Source organism: Procambarus clarkii, chromosome 53 (assembly GCF_040958095.1).
Source record: "Procambarus clarkii isolate CNS0578487 chromosome 53, FALCON_Pclarkii_2.0, whole genome shotgun sequence".
In the NCBI taxonomy this organism is placed as follows: domain Eukaryota; kingdom Metazoa; phylum Arthropoda; class Malacostraca; order Decapoda; family Cambaridae; genus Procambarus; species Procambarus clarkii.
The window spans coordinates 9425785-9445283 of record NC_091202.1 but is presented as its reverse complement, the minus strand read 5'-3'; the positions used below and the strand labels follow the sequence as shown (position 1 = coordinate 9445283).

At 38.0% G+C, this 19499-nt stretch overlaps 1 protein-coding gene across 1 annotated transcript; it reads left to right on the top strand.

The window, feature by feature from the left end:
- The first annotated feature begins 1494 nt into the window (after positions 1–1494).
- LOC138352289 (uncharacterized) lies at positions 1495–3459 on the top strand. Its single transcript, XM_069304663.1, has 2 exons — positions 1495–2135; positions 2630–3459. The coding sequence occupies exons 1-2, from the start codon at positions 1904–1906 to the stop codon at positions 3343–3345; spliced, it is 948 nt and encodes a 315-aa protein (XP_069160764.1). The 5' UTR covers positions 1495–1903; the 3' UTR covers positions 3346–3459.
- The last annotated feature ends 16040 nt before the right edge of the window (positions 3460–19499 follow it).

Below are 19499 nucleotides of genomic sequence, written 5' to 3'. Positions count from 1 at the left end.
ATGTTTCCTCCCAAACTTCATCTCTTTGAACACAGGTGCGACCAATACCCACAGGTAATACAACTCGTGCGATTTCCGGAGAAGACTTGATGAATCTCGTTATGGCTTCTATAGCCTTTTTGAAATAGATGAGGCGATTTTGCGTTGTATCTTCTTTTAATCCGGTGAGCATATCACGATCTTTGGATTTTTCTATATGCGACTTGGCGATCTCATTGTTCTCTACAGGCGCCCCTATACCATATTGCACTGCAGCAGCAATAACGCAGGGGAGATTTTCAGCTCGACGATTGGAGACATGAATTGAACCAGGAATTGGGCGATCATGGGGAACACATCTCTTGAGATTATACAAAGGCCTGCGTTCACCATAGGCGCTTGCGTGTTTGTATTTCACTGATATGTCCTTCGCCATCCCGTACGGGACGCAAGATATGCAGTTTACAGGATACACAATGCAAGTTTCATTATTGCAAAATTCTTCATCGGTTAAATATCCGGTGTGCGTTTCCAGCCACGTCTCCATTTTTCTTTTTTTTTTACTTTCCCTTATGTTTTGGATAAAGCCTAGTCAACCACCCTGTGTCGACCCTGCGAATATTCGTCGTGGGGGCTTTGCGCCCTTATATCTCCATCCCTGCTAGTGCGTGTAAAAGTTACCACGTACTGAGCAAATATTTATATTATTATTATAAGGGCCTCGACCAACAAGAAGCCCATAGGAACATTTTTTTTTCACTGACTTAATTAGTATAAAAAAAAACACCTCAAATAGCGCAATATGTATCTCAAAATATCTTGCCATAAAATATCAATATACGTCAGCTTAATACCCAAACACTGGCAACCTTTTTTTTCAGAAGCAGAAAAGGTCAAACACAGTGCGACATGTTACAATTTTTTTTTAATGTTCCCCCCCCCCCCCCCCCCACATGAAAAAAAACCATAGTCAGACCATATTCCCTTAATGAAATATATATAAAGTCATGGAGGCCACATCATTATTGGAAGGTTTGTGATAACTTATTGACATTAGGGATACCTTATGTAGTTAATGACATTTCTCGATAATTATCACCAAAAATAAGTACTTGGTCACCTTTCCTAGACTACCAACTGCCATCTTTTTTTTTTAATTCACTGCATTATGCAACATGATTTAGCACATTTGCGAGTCATTTTTTCCTTTCCCTGTTTCCTCATAATTATGCCATAAAAAAAAAGAGTAGCGGTGGCTAGAATTGCCAAACCAAAAAAAAAAAAGAAACTAGCACATATGTAGCGATCTTTGACACTTATTTCGGGGAGGGAAAGGACGGGCAATATATAGCCTAGGATCTTGCCTCCATTCGCCAGTGTCGCACCAGTACACAATGGAACCTTCCTGTACTAAAACGTTTTACTCCAGGGACAGTCTTAAATGTGCCCAAATGCGTTTAGACACCTTTATAAATTGGCCTGTCGAGTGGCTAAACCCGCAAGACCTGGTGAATGAGGGATTTTATTATCTGAGAGTTGCGGATCATTGTTCCTGCGCCTTTTGTTGTAAAGTTGTGCATGCTTGGATTGAGGGCGATACGCCCCGTAGTAGGCATGCGAAAGTGTCGCCAAATTGTTCCTTCATAAGAGGCGAAAAGGACAATAACGTTCCTTTGGAAATCACCAAACTGGCATTCGAATATGGGCTGGATTTCTTTTCACCCCTATTCGAACCAAAGAATATAGCAACATCTGATCGTGAGTATATTGTATAAATATAATTTACTAGTTTATCTGTGAATAATTAGTATTGGCGATGTGGAGGGAGGACAAAAAAAATAAGTATAAACGCAGGAAGTCTTTTCAAATAATTTTTCTTTATTTTTTTTTGTTTTTGAAAGAATTGACTTAGAACCTGTGTCTTATGCATATATGTGATGGAGCATCTTTGTTTTTTTTAGAGACCCCACCCCGCGAGGAAGAAACTAAAATGACTGGAGATGATTTGCAGGTTCTGGGGGTAATTCCATACGCTAAACCTAGATATCCAGGCTTGGCAACATACAAACAGCGTTTGGAAACATTCGACCTCAGCTGGACTGGTTGTGTCAAGCAAACATCTCACGAATTGGCAGAATCAGGATTTTTCTTCTGTGGTAAACAAATATTGTTGGAGTTTTTGTTATTTTTAGTGTGTGCGTGTGTATCCTCCTGGCCGGGGAGAATTTACTGGGCGCAAATCCTTAACTGTAGCCTCTGTTTGACTCAACAGTAAAATGGGTACTTGGTTGTAAAAAAAAAAAACGATTCTTCGAGGTGGGGATTGTATTCTAGGGACCTGCCCGAAATGCTAGGCCGTACAAGAATGTAACAACTCTTGTATATATCTGAAAAAAAAGTGTGTTTACTCCCCCAATTGTGCTTGCGGGGGTGGAGCTCTGGCTCTTTGGTCCCGGGAAGTGTGTGTGTGTGTGTGTGTGTGTGTGTGTGTGTGTGTGTGCGCGCGTGTGTGTGTTTTTGTATTACAACATTGCCGGATGTGAGCTATAATAATAATAATGAATGGGAATATTTTTTTTCTTAAATTTACAGGCCTAAGTGACCACATGCGCTGCTTTTTCTGGGAATATTTTTTTTCTTAAATTTACAGGCCTAAGTGACCACATGCGCTGCTTTTTCTGTGGGAATGGTTTTCGTAATTGGGAACCCGCTGACGACCCTTGGACACTGCACGCGCAATGGTATCCTGAGTGCACCTTTGTCAACATTAAAAAGGATGCACAGTTCATTAAGAATGCTAGAGAATCTTCGCAGCGTCGAACTATAAAACCCATAGATGAACATCTTTTAACTGGTCTGATGGAAGGTTTGGGTTTTTTCCCAGCATTAATTGAACATTTTGGATTTCCTGATGTCTGTGTGAGACCTGCCTTAAGGCTATATCTCAAAAGCACCAAAGATTTATTACCGTTTGTTACAGAGGCCAGATGTATAGAATTAATGTTGTGGTATATGCAAGAGAGCACTAAAGCCGAAATGGGTTTAAGGGGAATTCATCATGAGGATGTGGAAGGTAGGGTAGAGCCTGCGAATCTGGAATGGCAATCCACGCCCTCTGACATGGAAACAGTCGCCACAGCTAATGAAATGGATGTCGACGTTGTTGGATCAATGAGCGGGTTCATGAGCACTAATCTTGGTTTGCGGGCTTTGCCTTCTCCTGTTGAAACAGAGGCGGAAGAGACGACTATAGTCGCTAATGAAATGGATGTTGAAACTGGCGAAGAGGCCACAGACTTTGATGCGACATCCCATGTTGAAACTGTGATGAACCAACCCATCCTCCGAATTGACAGTACGATTTAATACTAAGTGTAATAAGTACACTTTCTAACTGTCATAACCAGTGCATAATTGCACTTATGGGGCTGTTACATTTACCCAACTCCCTCCCCCGATTTAATTCTCCTCGTTTTCTGTTAAGACACACACAATTTTAGGATGAAATTTTCAATTTCAATTTGCAATACACAAGTTTTAAATATCAAGAATTTTTTTTTCTGGTTTATTAAACAATATAGATTTTATACAAAATTTTAAAATATCCTGAGTTATTTTACAATTTATTGATATATTTTAGTTTTGTTTTATTAGTTTTATAAAACTGTAATATCAATATAGTTATAGGTTAAGTACTAATTGTAATTAAGAAGCAATAAAATTATTATCTTCAAAAACTAAGGCGGTTAGGTGAGGGTGTGGTTTTCTATTCAGTTTTTGGGGTAAACTCAAATATTCACAATATATTTGACAGTACGATTTAATACTAAGTGAAAATAAGTACAATTCCTAACTGCTATGAATAGTACATAATTGCACTTATTTGTCTCCTTACATTTACCACCCCATTTTTGGAGGACGGGCTGGATGAACACATCTACGCCAACGTCTTGGGCTGCTGATATTTTGTGTAAGGTGTGCTTTAACAATGCGTTGAGTGTCGTACTGCTGCCCTGCAGACATATGGTAACATGCAGTAATTGTCTTGTATCTATGAGAAACTGCCCCATTTGCAGACGCACCATTTCGCATGTCCTTCGACCGATTATTTCCTAAGAAGACAAAAAAGGCATAGAGACTAATTTATTTATGTAAATAAAAATTGTACAAATGTCGAGTTGTTTTTTTATATTCATAAATTAGTATAAATAAGCTCACATTTTCATGAACAGTATTTTTTTTTTGAGGGGGGGGGGGGATTAGATTGCAATTGCTTATTTACTGCCCTAAAATCATTGATCCGGGGGGTGGGGGCGAGATACTGCCTCATTTAGAGAAATTTGCTATGTGCAATAGCTCGGACGTTGGGGAACTGAACCGGGTCCTGCACGAAGGTTGCTCAACATTCCGCTCGAATATGGACAAAAATAGAATCTCTCTCTCTTTCTGAGGTAAAGAACCTTTTGAGAACTAGCACTCAAAGGTTATAAAAAAGATTAACAACTTTATAATTAGAGAGGCTGCTAAGATAATGAATCATTTAGTGAAATTTGTAATGTCCAATATCTCGGACGTTGGGGAACTGAACCAGGACCCGCACGAAGGTTGTTCAACATTCCGCTCGAATATGGACAAAAATAGAATCTCTCTCTCTCTTTCTTTCTGAGGTAAAGAACCTTTTTGAGACCTAGCACTCAAAGGTTAAAAAAAAAAGATTAACACCTTTATAATTAGAGAGACAGCTAAGATACTGCATCATTTAGTGAAATTTGTAATGTCCATTAGCTCGGACGTTGGGGAACTGAACCAGGGCCCGCACGAAGGTTGCTCTGCTCCTGTGCAAATGAGGAAACATTTGGGAGAAAGAGAGGAAGCAAGATTTACTCCCTTAGAAAACATTTATAAAAAAATTTGTGGCCAGAGTTTTGAAAATATTGGCAACTTTCATTTTTTATACAGAATGAAACTCTTAATTAATAAATAATATATATCCTGAATAATAAATCTTCCTCTATGAGACATATATTTTTAATTAGTTTTAAAAGTTTGTATTTACTGTAATGATGAAGCCTTCCAACCATGGCTCATTAAAAGTTTTTTTTTGTTTATGAAATCGTGTAAGTATTTATGCAATATTTATTATAAAACAATCATAATACGCAGTAACATATCATTTTTATAAAGAGGCTTTATAAGGTAAATATAATATCAATGCGAAACTCTTTCTATCTGACGTATTATTTTAAATAAATACATTTGGGCGAAAAACATGTCTATTGCCCGCGTAAGCGACTTGGGTGGGCTCTTGCAGATTCTATGTATTTTAATCTCTAAACATTCGAGTGCCAAGAACAACTCTCGTGCAGGCCCGCATTCAGTTTTCGACGTTCAAGCTTTTACTATAGTAAATGTCTCTAAAAATGAGGCCGTATCTCGCCCTGACCAACTGTTTTTGGCTCAATTGTAATCCATCCAGCCGCAAGTCAGCTGGGCAGGACCCAGTGCAGGTTTGGAAGGCTTTGGAAATTAAAGCACCATAAGATTGTGAGTGTTCAAGTTTAGGGGGGACTAAGTATTTTGCGCGAATGTGAAAGCCCTGGGTTTATTTGTGTAAGTTAACAATTGAGTTTTTGTTTGTGTATAAGAGTTTAGCAATGTGTTTAAGTAAGATTGTGCAACAGTTTTAAGTTTAGGGGGGACTAAGTACAGATAGCTCCAGTCGTTGCGCTATATGAAGTTATTGGGCCCCCACCACAATAGCTGAAAACTATTATGATGTTAAAAAATGAAATTTAATACAAAATACGAACAGATTCCCAGTATGTATTAAATTGCTTAAACGACTCAACTACTTTCCTTTATAGTATATTTACGAGTGTCAAATTAATGTTTGGAGTGTCAAACCCCAACACAATATGGCTGAGGCCCCACTATTTAAACTTCTTTTCGTATGCTATGAAATATCACAGGTATTGTTAATGCTTGTAACGTTTATTACAAAAGATAGACATACATTTGATGCTATTTTTCATATTAAAATCTAATTTGAGGCCCGAAAAATATATCTATAAACAGGTTAGAACCATACAAATGCAAGTAAGCCTTTTTCACCAGTATTCAACTGAATACCACAGAAAATGGAATCTTTACTTTAGCTACAGAAAACGGAGCAAAGCCAAGGGGGGATGACTGAAATAAACAGTTTCCAACCTGACTCTTCCCGCACATAAACATGTCTTTCTTGACCTCATTTCAAATTATATAGAGTACTGAAAGCTCATTTTCCATAGCAAATATACTAAGGAACTCATTTTACGACTAGAACGCAAACTAGGACCCCTCATTCAGATTCAAAACACGAGAATTATTGACTGAACATTTCCCCACTATCAAGCACACAGGACTCTTTAAAGCTATCTTAACTTCTTTAAAACCCCAATATGACCCATCTCACATGCAGATCCTGTCCTATGACTCGCCCTTCATGTCAATGTACCCCACAGTATCATGCAAATTCAAGATAAGGCTTACTACACCTATATATCCAAACTTGGTCTTTGTAAGGAATCTTGACCCCCCCTTGTATGCTTGACCCCCACTGGGGTTATCCACCTCTGACCATTACAGAAAATGGAGCTGTACCCAAAGGCTCCCTATACTATTCAGTCATAGCCTCATTAAAGTACTCCAAAAACTTCTATATTCGCTTTCAACTGCGTTTCTTGGTTTGAATCTATTGAACATTCACCCTCTGATCCATTCAAAAGTAAGGGCCCCCAAATTGATACCGTAGTACTCTCGTAACACCCCCGGGACAAATCGTCCATTTTTGCTCATGCCATTAAAATACTCCAAAAACGTTTATATGCCTTTCACCAGTGTATTTTTTGGTTTCCAACTATTGTACATTCATCCTCGGTACCTCTCATAAGTAGAGACCCCCTCCTTGAGGCCCTAGACTCATCTTAAAAGCTCGAGACAAATCGTGCAAAAAAACAGGTTAGGATAGGGCACCAGTTCCTCAGGTACCCCATTGGTGGTGGTCCCCCCCGGGACCCCAGGGGGGACAACCACCCCACCACCGCCAGCCAGCCAGGAGTGCGCTGACTGTGCCCTAACCTAACCACCCAAAATAAGAGGAATGGACGATCTGGCCCAACAGGGTCAAGTCGGCATGGAAGTGCCCAACCGTGTCTGAAATTTTTTTACCTCAATCTGTCTCCTTATTCACTACTGACATGATAGAGGATTAGAAGTGGAAAAATGGACATACCAAAGGGAATAATAATAAGGAATTTATATGTCAACACAACATAGAACTTGCAACAATAGGAATAAATTGAATAAGTTTAGATTCAGGAAAGACCTGGGTAAATACTGGTTCGGTAGCAGTGTTGTTGATTTGTTGAGCATTTTCCGTGTAACATAATAAAAGTAGGATTCCTTGATTGTTTCAAGCGTAGGTTAGAAAATCATCTATGGAAAATGTAACCTGTATATAAATAGGATCTGCCTCGAATGGGCCAATAGGCCTTCTGCAGTTCCCTTCATTCTGCCTCATATAGGCAGTAAGTCTTTTGCTTTTACCTTTATTCATATGTTCTAATGCGTACAAGTTCATGAATGGACATAACAAAAGAGATATTACTATTGTATTAAAAGTATCAAGACCAAACAATGTGTATCAATTTAATAAGTTTAGATTTCGGAAATGCCTGGGTAAATACTGGTTCGGTAGCAGTGTTGTTGATTTGTTGAGCAATTTCCGTGTAACATAATAGAAGTAGGATTCCTTGATTGTTTCAAGCGTAGGGTAGAAATTGATATATGAATGATGTAACGTGGAAAATAAATAGGATCTGCCTTGAATGGGCCAATAGGCCTTCTGCAGTTCCCTTCATTCTTCCTCATATAGCCAGTAAGCCTTTTGCTTTTACCTTTATTCATATGTTCTAATGCGTACAAGTTCATGAATGGACAATACAAAAGAGATATTACTATTGTATTAAAAGTATCAAGACCAAACAATATTTATCAATTTAATAAGTTTAGATTTAGGAAATGCCTGGGTAAATACTGCATTAGTAACAGGGGTGTTGGTTTGTGGAACCAATTACCGCGTAAGATAAAAGAAGTAGGATCCATTGATTGTTTTCAGCGTAGACTGGACATATATATAAAATTGATTGGGTGGTTATAAATAGGAAAGGCCTCATATGTTCCAATAGGACTTCTGCTCTTACCTTCATTCTTGGGTTCTTACAATAGTACATAGGTAATGATGTTAAAGTTAATGGATATAAGCTTGTTGGTGTTGAGATTGCAAAACTGATCTGAGTAATTACGACCAGTAAGAATGCAATACCAAAAAATTAATGCTTACACAAACAAATCCACAATCGCCGTGATGAGGGTGTACGGAAATGATGGGATCATCCCTGGCGTACGCTCGAACCCTCATCATTGCCCTTGTGGGTTTGTTCATTTGATGCATCGCGCTATTGTGATTTCTGCGTGTATTAATGTATACATGTTTGAAATAGGGAAAAAGAGGATACTAAGAACTTTTTTCTCCAAGCATTAGTAATGAAATACTTATTCTTCGGTAGCAAATTGTTCATGTTATATTTCTGTAGTTCAGTTTTGGTCGTTATAATATACAATGGACATGAATGCACTGGAGACAGCGTCTATCAAAGGAGGACAAAGTTAACTCTCCCTCGTTTTATTGGTCACGATTGCATATCACCTGACAAGATATAGTATATAATTCCGCATGCGCAACTCATACCTTCACTTGCTTGATCAGTCCTCTCCTGACTGCACTGTTGCCTTACTCTCGCCCGTTGCTGTAGCCATGGTCAAGACAAAGCCATCTGTGGAGACTTTCGTCTTGCCCAACAAGCTTCTGATGATTAAGGAGCAAGTAAGAATAATGGAGCTCTCAGCAGCTAAGATCTCGAAACTCAGGCGTCGCAACAAAGGCTTGCACCGATATGTTATGTTGAGAAACCTCAAAAGAAGAATGCAACTCGAGTTAGTGAGGGACACAACGAAATTTGCGGAAGACCTAGGTAGCGATAATCCTTCCCCGTAGCTGCTTACCACGAGACACGTTAAAATGCACTCCTCAGACACCAACTACCTGTCTGCTTTAGGGACACAGACGAGGACAAATTTGGAATGACCAAAAAATCAATGAATAAATGATCGTAATAAGGTAAATTTGACTGATATTTTTATCGAAACGTTAGTGATAAAACAGCTGGTGTTGTTCATCAGCTATATCTTCCTCATTTTAGGCCCCATTTATATTTTGCAGTTCAGGTTAAAAGATGACGCTGGGATTTATCAATTGAAGTGTTAGTAACAAGACACCTGGTGTGGTTCTTCAGCTATATCTTACTCTGGATAGGCCCCATTTAGATTATGCATTTCAAATTTGGTCTCCATACTATAGTATGGATATAAATTCACTTGAATGTGTTCAGCGTAAGATGGCAAAGTTTACTCCCCAAATTAGAAACCTTTTATATGAAGAAAGAATTAACTAAGATAAAATTGTAATCACTGGAAAGGCAAGGAGTTAGGGGTGACATGACAGAGGTTTAGAAGTGGAAAAATGGATATACCAAAGGGAATAATAATAAGGAATTTATATCCATACTATAGTATGGATATAAATTCACTTGAACGTGTCCAGCGTAAGATGGCAAAGTTTACTCCCCAAATTAGAAACCTTTTATATGAAGAAAGAATTAACTAAGATAAAATTGTAATCACTGGAAAGGCAAGGAGTTAGGGGTGACATGACAGAGGTTTAGAAGTGGAAAAATGGATATACCAAAGGGAATAATAATAAGGAATTTATATGTCAACACAACATAGAACTTGCAACAATAGGAATAAATTGAATAAGTTTAGATTCAGGAAAGACCTGGGTAAATATTGGTTCGGTAGCAGTGTTGTTGATTTGTTGAGCAATTTCCGTGTAACATAATAAAAGTAGGATTCCTTGATTGTTTCAAGCGTAGGTTAGAAAATCATGTATGAAAAATGTAACCTGGAAATAAATAGGATCTGCCTCGAATGGGCCAATAGGCCTTCTGCAGTTCCCTTCATTCTGCCTCATATAGCCAGTAAGTCTTTTGCTTTTACCTTTATTCATATGTTCTAATGCGTACAAGTTCATGAATGGACATAACAAAAGAAATATTACTATTGTATTAAAAGTATCAAGACCAAACAATGTGTATCAATTTAATAAGTTTAGATTTCGGAAATGCCTGGGTAAATATTGGTTCGGTAGCAGTGTTGTTAATTTGTTGAGCAATTTCCGTGTAACATAATAGAAGTAGGATTCCTTGATTGCTTCAAGCGTAGGGTAGAAATTCATATATGAATGATGTAACATAGAAAATAAATAGGATCTGCCTCCAATGGGCCAATAGGCCTTCTGCAGTTCCCTTCATTTGGCCTCATATAGCCAGTAAGTCTTTTGCTTTTACCTTTATTCATATGTTCTAATGCGTACAAGTTCATGAATGGACAATACAAAAGAGATATTACTATTGTATTAAAAGTATCAAGACCAAACAATGTTTATCAATTTAATAAGTTTAGATTTAGGAAATGCCTGGGTAAATACTGCATTAGTAACAGGGGTGTTGGTTTGTGGAACCAATTACCGCGTAAGATAAAAGAAGTAGGATCCATTGATTGTTTTCAGCGTAGACTGGACATATATATAAAATTGATTGGGTGGTTATAAATAGGAAAGGCCTCATATGTTCCAATAGGACTTCTGCTCTCACCTTCATTCTTGGGTTCTTACAATAGTACATAGGTAATGATGTTAAAGTTAATGGATATAAGCTTGTTGGTGGTGAGATTGCAAAACTGATCTGAGTAATTACGACCAGTAAGAATGCAATACCAAAAAATTAATGCTTACACAAACAAATACACAATCGCCGTGATGAGGGTGTACGGAAATGATGGGATCATCCCTGGCGTACGCTCGAACCCTCATCATTGCCCTTGTGGGTTTGTTCATTTGATGCATCGCGCTATTGTGATTTCTGCGTGTATTAATACATACATGTTTGAAATAGGGAAAAGAGGATACTAAGAACTTTTTTCTCCAAGCGTTAGTAATGAAATACTTATTCTTCGGTAGCAAATTGTTCATGTTATATTTCTGTAGTTCAGTTTTGGTCGTTATAATATACAATGGACATGAATACACTGGAGAAAGCGTCATTCAAAGGCGGACAAAGTTAACTCTCGTCCTCTATCAAAGAAGGACAAAGTTAACTCTCCCTCGGTCACGATTGCATATCACCTGACTAGATATAGTATATAATTCCGCATGCGCAACTCATACCTTCACTTGCTTGATCAGTCCACTCCTGACTGCACTGTTGCCTTACTCTCGACCGTTGCTGTAGCCATGGTCAAGACAAAGCCATCTGTGGAGACTTTCGTCTTGCCCAACAAGCTTCTGATGATTAAGGAGCAAGTAAGAATAATGGAGCTCTCAGCAGCTAAGATCTCGAAACTTAGGCGTCGCAACAAAGGCTTTCACCGATATGTTATGTTGAGAAACCTCAAAAGAAGAATGCAGCTCGAGTTAGTGAGGGACAACGAAATTAGCGGAAGACCTATGTAGCGATAATCCTTCCCCATAGCTGCTTACCACGAGACACGTTAAAATGCACTCCTCAGACATCAACGACCAGTCTGCTTAAGGGACCCAGACGAGGACAAATTTGGAATGACCAAAAAATCAATGAATAAATGATCGTAATAAGGTAAATTTGACTGATATTTTTATCGAAACGTTAGTGATAAGACAGCTGGTGTTGTTCATCAGCTATATCTTCCTCATTTTAGGCCCCATTTACATTTTGCAGTTCAGGTTAAAAGAGGACGCTGGGATTTATCAATTGAAGTGTTAGTAACAAGACACCCGGTGTGGTTCTTCAGCTATATCTTACTCTGGATAGGCCCTATTTAGATTATGCATTTCAAATTTGGTCTCCATACTATAGTATGGATATAAATTCACTTGAACGTGTCCAGCGTAAGATGGCAAAGTTTACTCCCCAAATTAGAAACCTTTTATATGAAGAAAGAATTAACTAAGATAAAATTGTAATCACTGGAAAGGCAAGGAGTTAGGGGTGACATGATAGAGGTTTAGAAGTGGAAAAATGGACATACCAAAGGGAATAATAATAAGGGATTTATAGGTCAACACACCATAGAACTTGCAACAATAGGAATCAATTGAATAAGTTTAGATTCAGGAAAGACCCGGGTAAATACTGGTTTGGTAGCAGTGTTGTTGATATGTTGAGCAATTTCCGTGTAACATAATAAAAGTAGGATTCCTTGATTGTTTCAAGCGTAGGTTAGAAAATCATGTATGGAAAATGTAACGTGGATATAAATAGGATCTGCCTCGAATGGGCCAATAGGCCTTCTGCATTTCCCTTCATTCTGCCTCATATAGCCAGTAAGTCTTTTGCTTTTACCGCTCCCCATATGTTCTAATGCGTACAAGTTCATGAATGGACATAACAAAAGAAATATTACTATTGTATTAAAAGTATCAAGACCAAACAATGTTTATCAATTTAATAAGTTTAAATTTTGGAAATGCCTGGGTAAATACTGCATTAGTAACAGGTGTGTGCGTTTGTTTAACAAATTACCGCGTAAGATAAAAGAAGTAGGATCCATTGATTGTTTTCAGCGTAGACTGGACATATATATAAAATTGATTGGGTGGTTATAAATAAGAAAGGCCTCATATGTTCCAATACGACTTCTGCTCTTACCTTCATTCTTGGGTTCTTACAATAGTACATAGGTAATTTTGTTAAAGTTAATGGATATAAGCTTGTTGGTGGTGAGATTGCAAAACTGATCTGAGTAATTACGACCAGTGAGAATGCAATACCAAAAAATTAATGCTTACACAAACAAATCCACAATCGCCGTGATGAGGGTGTACGGAAATGATGGGATCATCCCTGGCGTACGCTCGAACCCTCATCATTGCCCTTGTGGGTTTGTTCATTTGATGCATCGCGCTATTGTGATTTCTGCGTGTATTAATGTATACATGTTTGAAATAGGGAAAAGAGGATACTAAGAACTTTTTTCTCCAAGCGTTAGTAATGAAATACTTATTCTTCGGTAGCAAATTGTTCATGTTATATTTCTGTAGTTCAGTTTTGGTCGTTATAATATACAATGGACATGAATACACTGGAGAAAGCGTCTATCAAAGGAGGACAAAGTTAACTCTCGTCCTCTATCAAAGGAGGACAAAGTTAACTCTCGTCCTCTATCAAAGGAGGACAAAGTTAACTCTCCCTCGGTCACGATTGCATATCACCTGACTAGATATAGTATATAATTCCGCATGCGCAACTCATACCTTCACTTGCTTGATCAGTCCACTCTTGACTGCACTGTTGCCTTACTCTCGACCGTTGCTGTAGCCATGGTCAAGACAAAGCCATCTGTGGAGACTTTCGTCTTGCCCAACAAGCTTCTGATGATTAAGGAGCAAGTAAGAATAATGGAGCTCTCAGCAGCTAAGATCTCGAAACTTAGGCGTCGCAACAAAGGCTTTCACCGATATGTTATGTTGAGAAACCTCAAAAGAAGAATGCAGCTCGAGTTAGTGAGGGACAACGAAATTTGCGGAAGACCTATGTAGCGATAGTCCTTCCCCGTAGCTGCTTACCACGAGACACGTTAAAATGCACTCCTCAGACATCAACGACCAGTCTGCTTAAGGGACCCAGACGAGGACAAATTTGGAATGACCAAAAAATCAATGAATAAATGATCGTAATAAGGTAAATTTGACTGATATTTTTATCGAAACGTTAGTGATAAGACAGCTGGTGTTGTTCATCAGCTATATCTTCCTCATTTTAGGCCCCATTTACATTTTGCAGTTCAGGTTAAAAGAGGACGCTGGGATTTATCAATTGAAGTGTTAGTAACAAGACACCCGGTGTGGTTCCTCAGCTATATCTTACTCTGGATAGGCCCTATTTAGATTATGCATTTCAAATTTGGTCTCCATACTATAGTATGGATATAAATTCACTTGAACGTGTCCAGCGTAAGATGGCAAAGTTTACTCCCCAAATTAGAAACCTTTTATATGAAGAAAGAATTAACTAAGATAAAATTGTAATCACTGGAAAGGCAAGGAGTTAGGGGTGACATGATAGAGGTTTAGAAGTGGAAAAATGGACATACCAAAGGGAATAATAATAAGGGATTTATAGGTCAACACAACATAGAACTTGCAACAATAGGAATCAATTGAATAAGTTTAGATTCAGGAAAGACCCGGGTAAATACTGGTTTGGTAGCAGTGTTGTTGAAATGTTGAGCAATTTCCGTGTAACATAATAAAAGTAGGATTCCTTGATTGTTTCAAGCGTAGGTTAGAAAATCATGTATGGAAAATGTAACGTGGATATAAATAGGATCTGCCTCGAATGGGCCAATAGGCCTTCTGCATTTCCCTTCATTCTGCCTCATATAGCCAGTAAGTCTTTTGCTTTTACCGTTATTCATATGTTCTAATGCGAACAAGTTCATGAATGGACATAAAAGAAATATTACTATTGTATTAAAAGTATCAAGACCAAACAATGTTTATCAATTTAATAAGTTTAAATTTTGGAAATGCCTGGGTAAATACTGCATTAGTAACAGGTGTGTGCGTTTGTTTAACAAATTACCGCGTAAGATAAAAGAAGTAGGATCCATTGATTGTTTTCAGCGTAGACTGGACATATATATAAAATTGATTGGGTGGTTATAAATAAGAAAGGCCTCATATGTTCCAATACGACTTCTGCTCTTACCTTCATTCTTGGGTTCTTACAATAGTACATAGGTAATTTTGTTAAAGTTAATGGATATAAGCTTGTTGGTGGTGAGATTGCAAAACTGATCTGAGTAATTACGACCAGTGAGAATGCAATACCAAAAAATTAATGCTTACACAAACAAATCCACAATCGCCGTGATGAGGGTGTACGGAAATGATGGGATCATCCCTGGCGTACGCTCGAACCCTCATCATTGCCCTTGTGGGTTTGTTCATTTGATGCATCGCGCTATTGTGATTTCTGCGTGTATTAATGTATACATGTTTGAAATAGGGAAAAGAGGATACTAAGAACTTTTTTCTCCAAGCGTTAGTAATGAAATACTTATTCTTCGGTAGCAAATTGTTCATGTTATATTTCTGTAGTTCAGTTTTGGTCGTTATAATATACAATGGACATGAATACACTGGAGAAAGCGTCTATCAAAGGAGGACAAAGTTAACTCTCGTCCTCTATCAAAGGAGGACAAAGTTAACTCTCCCTCGGTCACGACTGCATATCACGTGACTAGATATAGTATATAATTCCGCATGCGCAACTCATACCTTCACTTGCTTGATCAGTCTACTCCTGACTGCACTGTTGCCTTACTCTCGACCGTTGCTGTAGCCATGGTCAAGACAAAGCCATCTGTGGAGACTTTCGTCTTGCCCAACAAGCTTCTGATGATTAAGGAGCAAGTAAGAATAATGGAGCTCTCAGCAGCTAAGATCTCGAAACTTAGGCGTCGCAACAAAGGCTTTCACCGATATGTTATGTTGAGAAACCTCAAAAGAAGAATGCAGCTCGAGTTAGTGAGGGACAACGAAATTTGCGGAAGACCTATGTAGCGATAATCCTTCCCCGTAGCTGCTTACCACGAGACACGTTAAAATGCACTCCTCAGACATCAACGACCAGTCTGCTTAAGGGACCCAGACGAGGACAAATTTGGAATGACCAAAAAATCAATAAATAAATGATCGCAATAAGGTAAATTTGACTGATATTTTTATCGAAACGTTAGTGATAAGACAGCTGGTGTTGTTCATCAGCTATATCTTCCTCATTTTAGGCCCCATTTACATTTTGCAGTTCAGGTTAAAAGAGGACGCTGGGATTTATCAATTGAAGTGTTAGTAACAAGACACCCGGTGTGGTTCTTCAGCTATATCTTACTCTGGATAGGCCCTATTTAGATTATGCATTTCAAATTTGGTCTCCATACTATAGTATGGATATAAATTCACTTGAACGTGTCCAGCGTAAGATGGCAAAGTTTACTCCCCAAATTAGAAACCTTTTATATGAAGAAAGAATTAACTAAGATAAAATTGTAATCACTGGAAAGGCAAGGAGTTAGGGGTGACATGATAGAGGTTTAGAAGTGGAAAAATGGACATACCAAAGGGAATAATAATAAGGGATTTATAGGTCAACACAACATAGAACTTGCAACAATAGGAATCAATTGAATAAGTTTAGATTCAGGAAAGACCCGGGTAAATACTGGTTTGGTAGCAGTGTTGTTGATATGTTGAGCAATTTCCGTGTAACATAATAAAAGTAGGATTCCTTGATTGTTTCAAGCGTAGGTTAGAAAATCATGTATGGAAAATGTAACGTGGATATAAATAGGATCTGCCTCGAATGGGCCAATAGGCCTTCTGCATTTCCCTTCATTCTGCCTCATATAGCCAGTAAGTCTTTTGCTTTTACCGTTATTCATATGTTCTAATGCGTACAAGTTCATGAATGGACATAACAAAAGAAATATTACTATTGTATTAAAAGTATCAAGACCAAACAATGTTTATCAATTTAATAAGTTTAAATTTTGGAAATGCCTGGGTAAATACTGCATTAGTAACAGGTATGTGCGTTTGTTTAACAAATTACCGCGAAAGATAAAAGAAGTAGGATCCATTGATTGTTTTCAGCGTAGACTGGACATATATATAAAATTGATTGGGTGGTTATAAATAAGAAAGGCCTCATATGTTCCAATACGACTTCTGCTCTTACCTTCATTCTTGGGTTCTTACAATAGTACATAGGTAATTTTGTTAAAGTTAATGGATATAAGCTTGTTGGTGGTGAGATTGCAAAACTGATCTGAGTAATTACGACCAGTGAGAATGCAATACCAAAAAATTAATGCTTACACAAACAAATCCACAATCGCCGTGATGAGGGTGTACGGAAATGATGGGATCATCCCTGGCGTACGCTCGAACCCTCATCATTGCCCTTGTGGGTTTGTTCATTTGATGCATCGCGCTATTGTGATTTCTGCGTGTATTAATGTATACATGTTTGAAATAGGGAAAAGAGGATACTAAGAACTTTTTTCTCCAAGCGTTAGTAATGAAATACTTATTCTTCGGTAGCAAATTGTTCATGTTATATTTCTGTAGTTCAGTTTTGGTCGTTATAATATACAATGGACATGAATACACTGGAGAAAGCGTCTATCAAAGGAGGACAAAGTTAACTCTCGTCCTCTATCAAAGGAGGACAAAGTTAACTCTCCCTCGGTCACGATTGCATATCACCTGACTAGATATAGTATATAATTCCGCATGCGCAACTCATACCTTCACTTGCTTGATCAGTCCACTCCTGACTGCACTGTTGCCTTACTCTCGACCGTTGCTGTAGCCATGGTCAAGACAAAGCCATCTGTGGAGACTTTCGTCTTGCCCAACAAGCCTCTGATGATTAAGGAGCAAGTAAGAATAATGGAGCTCTCAGCAGCTAAGATCTCGAAACTTAGGCGTCGCAACAAAGGCTTTCACCGATATGTTCTGTTGAGAAACCTCAAAAGAAGAATGCAGCTCGAGTTAGTGAGGGACAACGAAATTTGCGGAAGACCTATGTAGCGATAATCCTTCCCCGTAGCTGCTTACCACGAGACACGTTAAAATGCACTCCTCAGACATCAACTACCTGTCTGCTTAAGGGACACAGACGAGGACAAATTTGGAATGACCAAAAAATCAATGAATAAATGATCGTAATAAGGTAAATTTGACTGATATTTTTATCGAAACGTTAGTGATAAAACAGCTGGTGTTGTTCATCAGCTATATCTTCCTCATTTTAGGCCCCATTTATATTTTGCAGTTCAGGTTAAAAGAGGACGCTGGGATTTATCAATTGAAGTGTTAGTAACAAGACACCTGGTGTGGTTCTTCAGCTATATCTTACTCTGGATAGGCCCCATTTAGATTATGCATTTCAAATTTGGTCTCCATACTATAGTATGGATATAAATTCACTTGAATGTGTCCAGCGTAAGATGGCAAAGTTTACTCCCCAAATTAGAAACCTTTTATATGAAGAAAGAATTAACTAAGATAAAATTGTAATCACTGGAAAGGCAAGGAGTTAGGGGTGACATGACACAGGTTTAGAAGTGGAAAAATGGATATACCAAAGGGAATAATAATAAGGAATTTATATGTCAACACAACATAGAACTTGCAACAATAGGAATAAATTGAATAAGTTTAGATTCAGGAAAGACCTGGGTAAATACTGGTTCGGTAGCAGTGTTGTTGATTTGTTGAGCAATTTCCGTGTAACATAATAAAAGTAGGATTCCCTGATTGTTTCAAGCGTAGCTTAGAAAATCATGTATGGAAAATGTAACCTGGATATAAATAGGTTCTGCCTCGAATAGGCCTTCTGCAGTTCCCTTCATTCTGCCTCATATAGCCAGTAAGTCTTTTGCTTTTACCTTTATTCATATGTTCTAATGCGTACAAGTTCATGAATGGACATAACAAAAGAGATATTACTATTGTATTAAAAGTATCAAGACCAAACAATGTGTATCAATTTAATAAGTTTAGATTTCGGAAATGCCTGGGTAAATACTGGTTCGGTAGCAGTGTTGTTGATTTGTTGAGCAATTTCCGTGTAACATAATAGAAGTAGGATTCCTTGATTGTTTCAAGCGTAGGGTAGAAATTGATATATGAATGATGTAACGTGGAAAATAAATAGGATCTGCCTTGAATGGGCCAATAGGCCTTCTGCAGTTCCCTTCATTCTTCCTCATATAGCCAGTAAGCCTTTTGCTTTTACCTTTATTCATATGTTCTAATGCGTACAAGTTCATGAATGGACAATACAAAAGAGATATTACTATTGTATTAAAAGTATCAAGACCAAACAATATTTATCAATTTAATAAGTTTAGATTTAGGAAATGCCTGGGTAAATACTGCATTAGTAACAGGGGTGGTGTGGTTTGTGGAACCAATTACCGCGTAAGATAAAAGAAGTAGGCTCCATTGATTGTTTTCAGCGTAGACTGGACATATATATAAAATTGATTGGGTGGTTATAAATAGGAAAGGCCTCATATGTTCCAATAGGACTTCTGCTCTTACCTTCATTCTTGGGTTCTTACAATAGTACATAGGTAATGATGTTAAAGTTAATGGATATAAGCCTGTTGGTGGTGAGATTGTAAAAACTGATCTGAGTAATTACGACCAGTAAGAATGCAATACCAAAAAATTAATGCTTACACAAACAAATCCACAATCGCCGTGATGAGGGTGTACGGAAATGATGGGATCATCTCTGGCGTACGCT

Bases quoted from the DNA above. Each gene is read 5' to 3' on its own strand.
- LOC138352289 (XM_069304663.1), top strand. From the start codon at position 1,904: ATGCATATATGTGATGGAGCATCTTTGTTTTTTTTAGAGACCCCACCC. The intron at 2,136-2,629 runs GTAAACAAATAT...TTAAATTTACAG, and splicing joins ATCAGGATTTTTCTTCTGTG to GCCTAAGTGACCACATGCGC.